Source organism: Myotis daubentonii, chromosome 1 (genome assembly GCF_963259705.1).
Source record: "Myotis daubentonii chromosome 1, mMyoDau2.1, whole genome shotgun sequence".
In the NCBI taxonomy this organism is placed as follows: domain Eukaryota; kingdom Metazoa; phylum Chordata; class Mammalia; order Chiroptera; family Vespertilionidae; genus Myotis; species Myotis daubentonii.
This window is the reverse complement of record NC_081840.1, coordinates 226,141,707-226,157,905: the sequence shown is the minus strand read 5'-3', so window position 1 is coordinate 226,157,905 and position 16,199 is coordinate 226,141,707. Positions and strand designations below refer to the sequence as shown.

General features: G+C 50.0%; 1 protein-coding gene across 1 annotated transcript in view; it reads right to left on the bottom strand.

Moving 5' to 3' along the window:
* PROM1 (prominin 1) overlaps window positions 1-14,625 on the bottom strand; it is an 88,354-nt gene extending 73,729 nt beyond the window's left edge. Inside the window, exons 1-2 of the mRNA XM_059675250.1 lie at window positions 14,197-14,625; window positions 4,204-4,620 (exon numbers count right to left, since the gene is read on the bottom strand). Of these exons, the coding sequence (XP_059531233.1) occupies window positions 4,204-4,426 (223 nt within the window). The 5' untranslated portion in view covers window positions 4,427-4,620; window positions 14,197-14,625. The remainder of the gene's footprint in view (window positions 1-4,203; window positions 4,621-14,196) is intronic.
* Between the last annotated feature and the right edge of the window lie 1,574 nt (window positions 14,626-16,199).

The following is a 16,199-nucleotide window of genomic DNA, read 5'->3' as shown; positions in this document are numbered from 1 at the left end:
GTTTTTCAGTCTGCCACTAGCTAGTTGCATGCCTTGGACATGTAATAACATCCTGACTTAGTTTTCCAATCTGTAAAAGGGGTATAAAAAATAGAAATAAGACCACCATCATCTGCCTCTCCAAGTTGCTGGGAGATTTAAATGAGCTAACACTTGGCATCCTCCGGCAGATACAGGGACAGCAGATACAGTGCATCCTCCGGCAGATACAGGGACAGCAGGAGTGAAGAAAGAAGCAGAGAAAACAAAAGCTGTTAGATACAGCTGTTCCCGGGGAGGAGCCAAGACCACTCAGTACACTGGCACTGCATCCGAGCTCTGGCTTCTTTACCCAGTTCTGCCACCGCGGGGCTCACAGGAGACACAGCCACCTGACTTCAAGAGGAATGGATCTGCTCCTTAGGAGGCAACTCCCTGGGGACTGTTCCCGAGGGAGCAGCAGCAAGGACGTTTTAAGGTCCCCTCCTGGAAACACCTTCATTTTCCCATGTCCCCTCCTGATGCTAATCTTGAGGTCAAATTTGGCCAATGTTTTCTCTCAAATAATAATATTAATAGCAGCCACTAAAGCCTTACAGATAAATCCTATAAAATGCATTATGATGAGAGTCATAGTACATCTATGAGAACAGTGTCTGAGAATCAAACAACTTGGTCCAGGTCACCCAGCAGGTAACAGGCAAGAGCTAGGATTGGAACATAAAGTAGATCTGGCCTCCGTTTCCCCCGCTGTGTTTACCTCGTTTTAGTTAGTCTGCTATTACCTCCCCCTGGACCCACTGTAGGAGTCTTTAGCTCCCTGTGACCTATCCTAGCTGCTGCTGTCAGATTCTTTTCCCCAAACCCAATTCCGTTTCAATCCTGGCTCACAGCACCCAGCCAGGTACACCACAGGGGCCTCCAATAGTTGCTTGTTGAATGAATGAAACCTCTGCTCATGCTGCCTTAGCTTCCTTCCCTCATCAACCTGCCTGTCAGGGTCCTTCAGCTATGGCTCCCCAATCTTATTTCATGACAACCACCTCCTGGGTCCACCATGAGCCTCGGTCTCCTCCAAGCTCCAGACATGCTGTTCCCTCGCTGGAATACATTTTCCTCAACAGCCCCGGTCATCCTGCCATCAACACCCTTTCTAAGTTGAATGAATGGACAAAGGATTCTCTTCTTAGTGAGCCCACACCCAGGACACTATTACTCTTGCAGCTTCAGACCAGGGCAGATCTTTATAAAAAAAAAACAAAAAAGAACTACACCAGATTCTAGAGCACACTCTGCCTCACATAAAGTCTTCCTGGTCTAGCTAAGCTACTCTTTTCTTTTCCCAGGAAGTTAAGTAGGCCTTTGTCTCAAGTCCCAGCTAAACAAGACCTTCCCAACTTGTATTTTAAGGATACAGCATTGCGTTTCTGCTTAGGGAGTTCAAAATACAAAATTAAATAAAAATTAAATTGTATACCCTTTTGGTTGGACACAGGATGTAAAAGTAGAAAGCTTCCCAGTCTGATGGCAGAGGAAAAGGGAGGCCAGCCTCCAGGGCCCTCTCTTCCTTTTCCGTTCCTGCACTGGGACTTGGCATTCAAAACACTTGTTCTCTTTCTAATGAAAGAACATACCGATGGGATAATGTCTTCCGTGAAGTTGCTACCCCATAGAAGCCTCACCCTAAAGACTTCTATTTTGGCGAGTATATTAAGTTAGGTAAGTTTATAAATAGGAATCCATCTCTTTTCATTTTCTTATTTTTAATCTTCAATTACGCCGACACTTATCTATGATTTGGCCACCACGAAACGCACTGGCCCCAAGTGGAAAAGCCAGGCTTGTCTGGCGTGTGTCCTTTATGTTGCAAAGTACTTGATGGGCACTTTGAGACTATTATAAACTCTAGTAACTGGGTGAAAGTATACAAATAATGGAGTGTTGGGGGGGGGGGGTGGCGCGGAAATCAACACTCTAAGAAGTTACCTGCTAAATTCCCGATTACATTCTTTTAAAGAGCCCTAACAATTTCTTAAAGGAGTAGTGCTGGTCTGCTCTGGTCTACTGTGGAAATGTCTGAGAATTTCTTTCTCTGAAATAATAAGTATTGAATAAGGTCTAGGGAACCAGCAAGGCTAACTCCCTCAGATTACACTGGGATTTCAATTCTTCAGACGCATCCTTCTAGACCAGAGGTTCTCAACCTGTGGGTCGCGATGCCTTTGGGGGTCGAATGACCCTTTCACAGGGGTCGCCTAAGACCATCGGAAAACACATATATAATTACATATTGTTTTTGTGATTAATCACTATGCTTTAATTATGTTCAATTTGTAACAATGAAAATATATCCTGCATATCAGATATTTACATTACGATTCATAACAGTAGCAAAATTACAGTTATGAAGTAGCAACGAAAACAATTTTATGGTTGGGGGTCACCACAACATGAGGAACTGTATTAAAGGGTCGCGGCATTAGGAAGGTTGAGAACCACTGCTCTAGACTAATAATGACGCTGGAGTTCAGACCCTTAGAATGCACTGGAAATAGGTTATCTTTTAACCTGGTCATTTGAATGAAGACTCTTTAAAAGACTGCTTTCCCTTGTAAAATAAGCATGAGGAAGCCTCCCTCTAAAATCTAAAGGGAGTGAAATAAAACAACATATGGAAAGAGATTACAAGATTAACACATTATATGATAAGCCTTATGATGACACCCGGCTGCCTCACAATCTTTCTCAAGGAGTCATTGCAAATTCATAACAACTCAACTCTATGTCTCTTACATAAAAAGGAAGCCAGTGGAAACACTAGTAAGTTACTGTTTATTCAGTAATATTTACATCGAGCCTACAAATAAAGAGATGTCTATTAAAAACAGTGAATTTGTATTATAAGTAAATAAATAAACTTGGCGTATTTTTGACTTATGTCTGGGATTTCCAAATTTAGTCTTATGAGCAATGACATAAACAGTAAGGAGTCTTCAGAACTCTCCTCAATGACAAAAGGGCTCAAAGTAATTTGTCATCAAATTGGAATTTAAACTTAACAAAAAAATGAGAACTACATTTAAAACTGTTTCACTTGCTTAATCTAAGACAAATAAATGTAAAACCATTTTAATACAAATGTATTTTAATGAAAATCCATAAACTGCCCATAATATAAATAAGTGCTGAACTTTACTAAATACATTCTCTCTCTCTCTCTCTCTCTCTCTCTCTCTCTCTCTCTCTCTCTCTCTCTCCCCCACATCTCTTTTGAACAATAGCTGACTAGCTAAAGAAGACAATAAAGATTACTACAAATTTTATAATTTTAGTAATCATGATAGTGTTCACATCTTTGTAGTTTAAAGAACAAGCTTAGGATAGATCTAACATTAAGCCAATAACAATTTAGACTGCCAAACCCTAGTAACAGATTCTTTCCACATACTATTTTAATTTTCATAATCTTGTATGGAAACACAAACCCCGAAGACTTTGAGGATAGCCGAGGAGGGTAAACAGTGGTAAGAAGGCCAAGTAGTCACACATACAAAGAATAATAGCACCATATGCCATGGGCGTCCCAACAAGCGCCATCCCTCCTTTCCTCACAAACTCTTAGAACTGACACACACTTTGTCAGGTACAAAGGTTTGGTCAGGCCTTTCCTTGCCTGAAGCAATATCAAAATTGCATTTTTTTTTGTTTGTTAATCCTCACCCGAGGGTATTTTTCCATGGATTTTTGAGAGAGTGGAAGAGAGAGGGAAAGACAGAAAGAAGCATAAATGTGAGAGAAACGCATCAATTCGTTGCCTCCTGCATGTACCCCAACTAGGGCCGGATCCAGGGAGGAGCTTGCAACCAAGATACCTGCCCTTGACCTGAATCAAACCTGGGACCCTTCAGTCTGCAGGCCTATGCTCTATCCACTGAGCCAAATCGGCTAGGGCCAAAATTGCATTCTGTGGTGGGCAGAGAAGAGTTAAATGTTTAAGCCATGAGGAAATTATTAACTTCTCAGTTGATGACAGAGAATTTGCATTTTACCCTAATTTTTACCTTTGGTATATACTTGAGAATAACTCATTGATCCAGCCAAAAAGAAAAGAAATAGAAAATGACTATAGTCTGTATTGGTCGTCTTGTCATTAATAAACAATGTTGAGTGTGTGCACCCCACTGTGTGGAGACCAATCCCACCTTTCCCACAGTGGTCACTTACCCTTTGGGAAAAAGTTGGGCTGCACCACGTAGAGGAAGATGCGCACCATTTTAAAAAGATTGCCGATGGACCTAGGTGTGTAATCGTCTTTGGTCTCATAGGTCGGCGTGGGCAACTGAAACTTCAGACCATCATTGGTACTGTTTGGGGAGGACGAGGGCTCCTCTGAAATGGTACTCTGGCAGAGCCCCAGCAACAGCAGGACGCCGAGTGACAGGGTCATGGCTAGCAAGGTGCTCCACGCATGAGGTAGAAGTGGGGGCCTCCCGCCTCAGGGGTTCTGGGAGCCGTGGGTAAGCCAGGAGCACAGATAAGCCAAGAGTGCGAGTTTCTGTGTAGAAGAGGCGGAAGGAGGGGAGGACTAGCCTGGATGGCATGCACGATCTCCAGTGGGGTCAGTCACTCAAGGCAGCATCCCTGGAAGACGGAGAAGAGGCATCAGTTACTAACGCAGCGGCAGGCAGCGGGCCTGCACCAGGAGCTGCCCAGGAGGAGGCTGTGAGGCTTTAGCAAGCCCATCTGCCTAATCTGTGTGGGGGCTGGGCTCAGAGGCTGCCTCAGGGCCATGGGACTTGAAAGTTCCATGCAGGTCCCTCCTCCGCAAAGGGCCACATGCTAGGTAGTGTAGAGAAGGCTGTACGGCTTTAGAAAGTAACATTTATTGAGCACTTACTACATTCCAGACGCTGTTGTCCTTGCGTTAGAGGTAGGATCTTGCTTAAGGCATTATCCCATTTTACAGAGAAGGAAATTGACTGAGGATTTCCTTGGTGACTTTCCTGAGGGAACAGCTGAGCCCAAGGGGCTAGACTCCAAGGTTCTCCCTACAGAGCCCTCCCTCTCAGGCTCCAGCCAGAGGCTGAGGCCCCAGCAACAGACTGGATGCTTTCTTTTTTCTCCGAGTTTGTGTTGTTTTCCTGGTCTCTGGAGACATATCTTACTCTGCCTTTTATTCTATTATTTGCTCACTGATCTCAGTTCAAACATCCTCCCTCTATCCACCTACAACCCAAACTAAAAGAGCAGGGTCTCAAGGCAAGGGGCCAAACTCTTCAAGGCTGGGTGACATTGGAATTTATCTGTCTCAAAGGTTCACCAGGTAGTCTTGATGGAAATCTTTGCCCCCAAGTTACCACCTGATCAACTAGTGGTCCAGGTGATAAGAGGCAGGGCAGAAGGGGACTCCTGCCCACCCCTGGGAGAGGGAGAAAGAAACAGGGATCCTAAAAGCTGCTACCAACCCAGTGTCTACTGAGAATGCTTAGTGTGGCCCCTGTTCTCCTTGTATTTCCGTCCCCAGAACTGAACACAAAGCAGGGCACACAGTAGGGGCTCTGGAAGTGCTGCTGGATATAAAATAAAGAAGCCAGAACAGCTGACTTGCTTGTATCATTGCATGAGGCTAGTGAGCTAAAACAGAACCCACCAGGTGAACTGGGATGGCGTCAGGAACCCCGGATTTTATTTATATAGAAGACTAGAGGCCCAGTGCACAAAAATTTGTGCACTTGGGGGGAAGAGGGGGTCCCTCAGCCTGGCCTGTGCCCTCTCACAGTCTGGGATCCCTCGGGAGATAACGCCCTGCTGGCTTAGGCCTGCTCCCGGGTGGCAGAGGGCAGGCCCAATCCCTAGGTGCAGCCCCTGGTCAGGCTCAGAGCAGGGCCGATTGGGGAGTTGGGGCGCCGCCCCCTGTCACGCACAGAGCAGGGCAGATTGGGAGGTTGCGGTGCCACCCTCAGTCACCCTCAGGGTAGGGCCAATTGGGGGGTTGGGGGAACGCCCCCTGTCACGCACAGAGCAGGGCCCATCAGGGGGGTTGGGGCACCTTACCCTGTCATGCACAGAGCAGGGCCCATCAGGGGGTTGAGGAGCTCCCCCCTGTCACCCACAGAACAGGGCCGATCAGGGGGTTGGGGTGCCGCCACTGTCACACTCAGGGCAGGGCCAATGGGGAGGTTATGGCTCTACCCCATCACACACAGAGCAGGGCCCGTGGGGGGGGGGGGTGTTGGGGCACTGCACCCTGTCACACACAGAGCAGGGCCGATCAGCGGGTTGGGGCGCCACACCCTGTCACACCCAGAGCCGCAGGGCGATCAGGGGGTTGGGGAGCTCCCCCCTATCAGGCACAGAGCAGGGCTGATCAGGGGTTGGGGTGCCTTCCCCTGTCACGAACAGAGCAGGGTGGATAGGGAGGTTGTGGCCCCGCCCTCTGTCACACACAGAGCCGCAGGGCGATCAGGGGGTTTAGGCACTGCCCCCTGTCACGCTGATCCCGGTGCTGGGAGGCATATTACCCTTTTACTATATAGGGTAGAGGCCTGGTGCACGGGTGGGTGCCGGCTGGTTTGCCCTGAAGGGTGTCCTGGATCAGGGTGGGGGTCCCCACTGGGGTGCCTGGCCAGCCTGGGTGAGGGGATGATGGCTGTTTTCAGGCTGGAGGTGACTGAAGCTCCCAACCGCTCCTTTTTTTCTTTTTTCTTTTTTTATTCTGGGCCAGCTTTAGCTTTGAGGCTTGGCTCCAGCTCTTAGGCCTCCGCTGCTGAAAGTAGGTTTCTGGCCTTTGCTTACAATGTTGCGATCCTGCTGGCTGAAGCCCTGCGGACTAAAGCAGGTTTCTGGGGTTTTGTTTAGCCTCTATATTTGTTACATAGTTGCTTAGAGTTGCAGCCCAGAGGCCTGCAGCGGCAGGCGGGGAACGTTGGAGTCCTCCGTCACTGAAGCAAGCAAGCCTCATGTTAGTTTCAAGCTGCCTGGCTGCCGGCTGCCATCTTGGCTGGCAGTTAATTTGCATATTGCCCTGATTAGCCAATGGGAAGGGTAGCAGTTGTACGCCAATTACCATGTTTCTCTTTTATTAGATAGGATGTTAGATAGGCAGGAGCAGAGCAAGGATGATGGGCCAGGTACAGAAACTCACCAGGACAGAGAACCTACCAAGGGGCAAAACTGGGAAAACAAGAACCTTGTCCTCAGGGTAACTGATCCTCCCCTAGCATAACTCTAGTCCCACAGGTTTAGACCTCCTGACCTTCCCCTAAAGATAACATCTAGGCCTCAATTATATTTCAGCTCCAGGCTCAGGAAAGCAGCAAAACCAGAGAAGTGAGGACAAGAGACACGTGGCTGCCTCAGGACCAGCTGCATTGACTAATGACCCCCTGCCCTGGCACTGACCAATCAGTGGAGACTGTGACCCTGAAAGAGCACCCCTGGGAAGCTGATGAATATTCTATTAAGACTCTCCCCTGAGAGCTCCCTTAAGATTTCTACCTGCAAGAGAGAGATAAATATGCTTAGGACAAAGGACCCAGTGTGCGCTCTCCCCTAGGAGAGCACGCCAGCGCCATTCCCTTCCTCCTTCCCCTCTAAGGCAGCGGTTCTCAACCTGTGGGTCGCGACCCCTTTGGCGGTTGAACGACCCTTTCACAGGGGTCGCCTAAGACCATCCTGCATATCAGATATTTACATTACGATTCATAACAGTAGCAACATTACAGTTACGAAGTAGCAATGAAAATAATTTTATGGTTGGGTCACAACATGAGGAACTGTATTTAAAGGGCCAGAAGGTTGAGAACCACTGCTCTAAGGGAGCCCCACATGACTTGCAACCAGGGGACCAACAGGCAGCGGCAGCTTGTCCTTGCCCTGAACCTGTCTCCAAGGCCCCCTTTTCTCTGGCTTCTCAGTGAGCCAAAGCAGCTGACCTAGGCTCCCCTGCCTTATTTCACTGTCCTAAGTATGTTTTTGCTGCCATCATGGACCCAATACCCTTTGGCTCAGTTCTGTGTAGCCCTTCCCTTTAGATATCCCCATCCCCCACCTCCTTTTCCTTAAATAAATTCAATTTTTCTTTATCCATCATCTGACATGGCTCTTCAGCCTGCCCACACATCACTGACTTTAACATTTCAGTTGACACACACAGGTGCTCTTAAAACACACACTATGAGAGCACCCATCAAGAAAGTGACACACTGTACAAGGGAACAGTGGCCCCATTACCTACATTCCACTAAGTCAGAGGAGGAGATAGGATTTCGGGAGCTATTTGAATGAAGATGTGAATTCCTAAGGAACCCCCTTAGAGATTGCCTAAGTCCTGTCCCACTCCAATTACTCTGCAAAGAGCCACCGATACAATAACCCTAAACTCTGCCTTTATCAACTCAATGCTGCTAGATCCTCAGTGGCTCTGGCGCCAGCTTCATTAACCCCAAGCTCCATATCTGCTCCCCATTTCACCACAGATACACCAGGACCTGGTAACTGCTTCCCAAAGGCAATCTCACTGCCAGGCACAGCCATTGCATACCCTTGTCCTCAGGCTCTGCAGTTCCCCAGCCTGCACTGCTTCTAACAGGAACCAGGGCTCTGCTTGGCCCTCAAACCCTTTCCAGAGAGAATGAAGAAGAAAACAGAGTGGCAGCCTTTGCAAGTCCTTTCGTCTGGGAAACTCCGGGTTGCACAGGGCAGGAGAAAGTATGAAACAAGGGATGTGTGTGGTTATTCAGACATGAAAAGGCTCCTCTAAGCAGGCAGGCAGGTGTGTGCACACAACACACACACTGCACAGACACATACCATGTACACATAAACCACACACTGATATACTACCTATACACACAGAACATACCACCACCCGTAAATACAGGGTGGACAAGAGTAGGTTTCCAGTTGTGAATACATAAAACAGAGTATTCTTATATTATTATTTATTAACTAGAGGCCCAGTGCATGAATTCGTGCATGGGTGGGGTCCCTCCTGGCCAATAGGGGCCATCTCTCCCAGTCCCAATTGGGCAAGATCACAGCTGAGGGACTGTGGGCTGAGGGAGATTGGCTGGCTGCAGGAGGTTAGCTGTGGGAGCACACTGACCACCAGGGGGTAGTTCCTGCATTGAGCGTCTTTCCCCTGGTGGTCAGTGCACGTCATAGTGACCGGTTGTTCTGCTGTTCTGTTCATTTGCATATTAGCCTTTTATTATATAGGATTATTGTACTATTTTCCATACAAACAACTGTAAACATACTTTTGCCCTACCCTATACAGATATGGACACACACAATACACACACCACATACCTATATCACACACACCACACATGTACACACACTAACACACACCACATGCATATGTACCACACATTGACACCCTATATATACACACCCTACACATACTAACATAGCATACACACAGCACACACTAACACACAACACATGTACACATATGGACACATACCACACAATACACACACCACGCACACATACCCACAATCGCATCTTGTTTTCTGCTAAAGGACAGGCAGGGAGCGGAGCAGCTGGAAGGAGTAAGGGCTCAGCTGCTAAGAAAGGCTGGCTTCCTGGTAATGCCACCAAGCCTCCGCCAGGGAGAGACACGGCAGGAGAGAAGTGGCAGGGGCCGTGGGAGAGCCAGGAGTAAGCAGACTTGCAGGCTCCCTCCGTGAAACACAAGAAAGGGAGGTGCCAAAGGAGATGCTGCTTTTCGCTGCTGGGGAGGTATAGGGTGTCCCAAAATTCACGCAAGATTTGAATTTTGCGTGAGCATTAACAACAACAAAAAATAAAAAATAAAAGCCTAATTTTACTTGGTTTATTGAATCAGATTCTAATATCTGTTGCCCTTTGATTTCAATCCCTTCAATTTGATAAGCATTACCAAGTACCAATTATGGCCCAGGAGCAGGGACAATGAAGACCAATGAAGACCATGGCTTTGCGTATGTGCCAGCAAAGCCGTGGAGGCCATTTATCTGATGTGCTATTCCATACATAACCCTATAATGTATTCTTTATGAATCAATAAAAAAAATTACAATTTTTAATTATAAAACTGTGTTTTCTATCAAAATTACTTCTTGCGTGAATTTTGGGACACCCTATAGGAGTGTCGGTGGGTGTCTTTACTCCTTGCTCCAAAGTGGAGGTTCCTCTTAAAGTTTAGAATACATTTTTAAAAAAAATTAAAATCTCACTACACCTGAAACACTAGACAACTGATAAAAGCCAAGTGCAAAAGGAAACGTTTCCACCCCCATTTTAATTGGGGTGTCACAGCTGTGTCAAGAGGCCCCGGGTGCGTGCCTATCAAACCACATGTAGCCTGAGAGCAGCTCCCAGAACTGCCCGCAGAAAACCCAGGAAAACCTTCATGGACCAACAGCTGCATCCGCATAAAGGGGGTGTTTATTCAAAACACAGATGATCAGAACTAATTTCTAGAGACGGGGCCATTGATCTGCGTATTTACCAAGCTCCCCTGGCGAATGATTCTTAAGACATCTCAGCTTTGAAAGCCAGCACTGTTTCTGACAGCTGCCCGGCTCATTCCTGCCTCTGTCCCAAACGCAACCTCGGGACAACAGAAATAAGGCAAAAGCTCCCAACAGCCCGGCCAGCCCATAGTGTATGGAACTGACCGGCTGCTGTGTGGGGTGTCTGACTTACTTATCTCTGTGCCCATGCATGGAGTCAGGCACACAGTAGGTGCTCAATAAGGACTGCTGAAATCAAATGGACTCACAACATGATCATTTTACCTCTTTTGAAATCATGCCAAGCACTTGCTTATGAGCAGTCCTGTGGCCTCTGGAAGGGAGGCGCTGGGTTGCTTGTGGCTACTTCCTGCAGCACAGGCAGCCACGGTGTCCTCGCTGGCGTTACCGATGGGAGAACTGGTCTGCCCTCCTGGGGGCCATACTTCCTGCCTGGATCCTTACCTTTACAGGCTTTGGACACTGCTCTCTGGTGCTATCTCCTTGCCTAGGCACTAGGCTGATCAATAAATGGGGTGTAGATTCCTGGTTTTCGCTCCAAATGCACTGAGTGCAAACTGGGGAAGGCGCCCAAGAATGTGAATGTCGAGCAAACACCTCCCATGATTATGAGCCTGGCGTCCAGAGTTGGGCACTACCACAGACCCTGGTTTAAAAGCAAACATGGCCCTGACTGGTTTTGCTCAATGGATAGAGCGTCAGCCTGTGGACCAAAGGGTCCCAAGTTCAATTCTAGTCAAGGGCACATACCTTGGTTGCAGGCTCCTCCCCGGCCTGAGATCTGGTCAGGGCTCATGCAGGAGGCAACCAATCAATATGTTTCTCTCACATAGACGTTTCTCTCTGTCTTTCCCTCTCTCTTCCATTCTCCCTAAAAATCAATGGGAAAGCATCCTCAGGCGAGGATTAACAACAACAAAACAAAAGAAATGAAAGCAAACATGGTGACCATCCAGCTTCATTTTTTCTTTTGCTGGAACCTTTGCTGGGATGTCTGTTAAAAGGATCTTTGCATAGATGTTTGCCATCTGGGTTTTGGGGGTAGGAACGGGTGTGGTGGGAGCTGCCCCAATTCTTTTTTTTTTTTTTTAAATATATTTGATTGATTTTTTACAGAGAGGAAGGGAGAGGGATAGACAGTTAGAAACATCAATGAGAGAGAAACATCAATCAGCTGCCTCCTGCACACTCCCTACTGGGGATGTGCCCGCAACCAAGGTACATGCCCTTGACTGAATCGAACCTGGGACCTTTCAGTCTGCAGGCTGACGCTTTTATCCACTGAGCCAAACCAGTTAGGGAGCTGCCCAACTTCTGAGCCCACCTTTGCCAGTCTCTCACTGCAAGGCCAGCTGAGGCCCCCACACTGTGCACTGGCACCTGGGTAAGTCAGGCTCAGCCAATCAGATGCTTACTCCTGGGTTTCCACACATGGAGCACCGCATGGAGGCAGAGACTGTTTCTACCCCATTCAGCAGCCACCTTCAGAGCCTCATCGTGGTGAGAGCCACGGCCATATAACAACCGGGAGCTCTTCCTGTCGTTTCTCGGAGCCACCCAATACAATTATCCAGAGTTGGCTCCTATCATTTTTAAAAAATATATATTTGCATTGATATCAGAGAGGAAGGGAGGGGGAGAAAGAGATAGAAACATCAACAATGAGAGAGAATCACTGATCGGCCGCCTCCTGCACACCCCCACTAGGGATCGAGCCTGCAACCTGGGCATGTGTTCTGACCCGGAATTGAACCCTGACCTCCTGGTTCATAGTTCGATGCCCAACCACTGAGCCATGCTGGCTGAGTGGCTTCTATCATTTGTAACAAAGCAAATTCCAAGGGAGCAAAACCTACCTCCGTCATATTTTAAACGGTTAACAAAACAGTGTTTGGTTTAAAGTTTTATTATTTAACCTGCCTCTGATGCACTTGTTTGTATCATTGCCCAAGACTCACAAAACAGCCCAGGGTGGAATCATAAGGCAGCTCATAAAAAACATTATGAGGCGCATTAAGGAAACAGAACAAAACTAAAGGGCACTACTGGGGAGATAGAGGGGCTGGAGGCTGGAGTCTGCCTTATGAGCTCTGTGACGGTTGCTTAAACCTCTCCACCGTTCCCTTTGCTCCTCTGTGAAATAAGATTGCGAATGGTGCTAGAGGGTTAAAGACACAAAAGGCTCAGCACCTGGCACACAGCTGGCAGTCGATGGTAGGTCTGTACTGCTCCTGCCAGCACCAATACTCTCACCTAACAAGACAGGGCAGCTCTAAGGATATTGAAAGAGAAAATTCCCAAGTAGGTGAGAAAAGAAAAATAAATATTAAGTTGCCCATATTCCCGTTTTCTGGCCACACACACACACACACACACACACACACCAAAATGCAGTTTCATATAGTTCAACCTAAGCATGACCACAGTTGTTTGAGTCTCCAAGGGCTCTGTTGCAGCACAGGGCGGGGGTAGGTTTAAGGACCCCAACCGCACACCTTATCCTCACCAAGGCACCCACCGCCCACAGGAGCCCGGGAAAACCTTATAGGAGCCAGGAAGGGAGGGCAGAGAATGGTCAGCAGCGCTGGGGCTGCCGTCGCAACCAGTTGCTGCAGGAAGCCTGGCGCCCCGCGCTCCCCTCCCATGCCGCCGGGCCGGCCCCCTTCGCCCCGCTCCCACCTCCCCCGGGGCCTCAAAATAATGGGCTGCAGGACACAAAAGACTGGACTGCAGGGCGGGTTGGGGAAGCTACTCCAGGAATCCGCCGCCTCCTGGGGGAGGGGTTGCTCGAGTAACTTGGCTGCCCGGAGCGCGCGGCTCCACAGCCCGGGTTAGCACGGATGGGGTCCCCAAGAAGAAAGGGGCCCGGAGTGGTGTACCTCCCACCCAGTCATCGCATCCCTCATCCCTCTGGACGTGGGCTTTCGGAGAAACTGACCTCAGCCCCACTGTCCGACTCTCTCACCGCCGGGCGCTTCCTCTGTCCACGCGTCCCTTTGATGTCCTGGCCCCGCGCCCCGGCACCTAGTTCTCGTCCCGAAACCTCTGCGGGTCCCCGCGCGCGTCCCGGGTTAGTGAGCTCCCCGCGGAGCCGGAGACAGGGAGCACCCCAGAGCCCCACCGCCACCCACCCCCGCTATGGTCGCTTGCACAGCGCATTCCAGGTGGCAAACCAGAGAGAGGTGACCCCTTCCCGTACCCGCAGGGAGGATCAGTGCCCCGCGCGCCCCCAGCACCCCCTCCCCGCAGAACAGCGCCCAAGCTCCTGAGGAGCCTCCCGGGGCCTGCTGCCCTCCCGAGATCCACCCTGTGGCCTTGGGGGGTCGGGGTCCTGGTTCTGTTCGCGCTCCCCGCCGGCTCGTGCCCGGACCAGGCTGGCCTCCAGGGGATGGGAAGAAGACCCGCCAGGCAGCCCGCAAAGTTTGTGCGCGTCCACGCCCTGGCGAGGTGCCAGGACCACCTCGCCCGCCTTGTAGCCCCTCTGGCTCCCCGGCCGCTTTGGGGGTTCCCATCACCTGCCTAGGTGCCGGGGCGCGGGGTCTTGGGGATCTGGGAGGTGAGGGGCGCAGAAAGAGCTGCTCAGTTCCCCATTCCCCGCCCCAGTTTTCTAGAAGGGGATGCGCGAACCAACCCACCCCACCCCCCAGAGTCAGCAGACGGTTCCCAGGCTCGGGGTAAGGACTTGGCCACTCACCGTGCGCCCCGTCCCGGTCCCGCTCCCGCTTCGGCCAGCACCGCCCGCGCTGCCCTCCCCCCGCAGCCCTGCTCCCCAGCCGGCCCAGGAATGATTTATGTGGGGACCACCCGGGAGGCTTCCGAGAGGCTAGGGAGGAGGCAGCAGGACAGGAAGACGTCTGCTCCGGGGGGCGCTAGCGAGGCCGGCGGGGGGCGGGGGTCTGGGGGACCTGTTGCCGCCAGCCCTGCTCCCGTAAGTCCGCCTTTAAGTCCCAGTTTCCTTAAAGGTTCTCACCTGCCGGGACAGCGCGTGCGGCCAGGTGCCTGGTGGAGACCCTGCCGGGGGTTTAAAGATACTAAGCCCGGGGTTCGGGACGCGCTCCCATTGGACCAGCCGGGCACGAGGCCCCCGGGCCACGTGGACTGCAGGGGTTTCCTGAGGCGGGAGTCCCGCTCGCCCGCCCGCCCTGCGCTCAGCACCCACGCCTCCTCCACCGGCAGAGCCCTTGGCTGGGCTCGGGGTGCCACAGCCCTTCTCCAGACTCCGCCTCTGTCTGGCTCCAACTCTGCCAGGTGGACTCCCTCAGCCACAGCAGGCTTTTAACAAACGATTTACCAAAACAAAACAACACCCAAATCCTTGGGTCCCCTAGTATGTACCAATCACAATGCTAGTGGCCTGAGCCATAAAACAGCATAAAGCAGTGGTTCTCAACCTTGGCTGCACATTAGAATCACCTGGGAATCTTTTTAAAATCCTGATTTCTGGGCCCCATCCTCCGGAAATTCTGTTTCTTTGTTATGGGGTGGGACCACAACATTAGTTTCAAAGAAACAGAATTTCCAGAGAATGAGGCGCAGAAATCAGGATTTTAAAACGATTCCCAGGTGATTCTAATGTGCAGCCAAGGTTGAGAACCACTGGCATAAAGCCTCATTCTCCCATGTGGGCATACAGGCATTGCTGACCGGGAAACACACGGCGCCTTAATCAATCACTTCATGCTGATCTCTCTGGGCTGTGAGCTGCCCGCCATCCCCACAGCCTTCACCGCTGCCTGGCTTTGCCTGGGGCACCTTCCCCCAGGAGGTTCTCACTCCCCACTCCCTATCTTGAATTGAGAATTCTAAGAGGAAACATGAGAAGCATGAAGGAAAGCGCTTTCAAGATGTGACTAGTTCACTGTAGGTGTTTAACGTTTGTAACATGGATAGATGGATGGACAGACAGACCACTGAATGATGGACAGGAACATTAACTCAGGGCACTTTTACTTTCTCCAGAATCTACCAAAACGAGTGCTGGTGCCTGGCCGGTGTGCCTAAGTGGTTGAAGAGTTGGCCAGCACATAGAAGGGTGGCAGGCTGATGTCTGACCCAGGGAGCCAGGGAGGGGAGACAGGGGAGAGGGGGCGCCAATCCATGTGTCACTTTCATCTCTCTCTCTCTCTCTCTCTCTCTCTCTCTCTCTCTCTCTCTCTCTCTCTTTCTCTCTCTCATTCCTTTCCTTCCTCCCTTCCACTCTCTCTAAAAATCCATGGAAAGAATATCCTTGAATGAGTATTTAAACACACACACACACACACACACACACACACACACACACACACACACACACCAGGTGCTGGCAACTTTGATTTAAAGTTTAAACTCATCCTGAAAGTGCATCTTTCCAGGACAACTACTACTACTTCAGGAAACTTCTGAAAGTTACACCACAGGCATGGCAGAGGCCTGATGGTCCCCTTCTGAGGCCCCCGCTGGTCAGAGGCCCCAGCGCCCCTGCTCAGAGGCCCCAGCACCTCTGCTCAGAGGCAGCCTCTCAGGGTGGGGCCCAGAGGTGAATTCTCCCTCCAGAGAGCAGCCAGCTCTGACTGACCTGCCTCAAATTTTGTTCCTGACCCTTTTCACCACTGTGACTTTGGCTGCTTTATCTCACTGTTTCCTCATCTGAAAAATGAAAAAAAGAAGAATGAGCCAGGCTCATTTTTATTTCTAATAATAACCATACCCACAACAGTA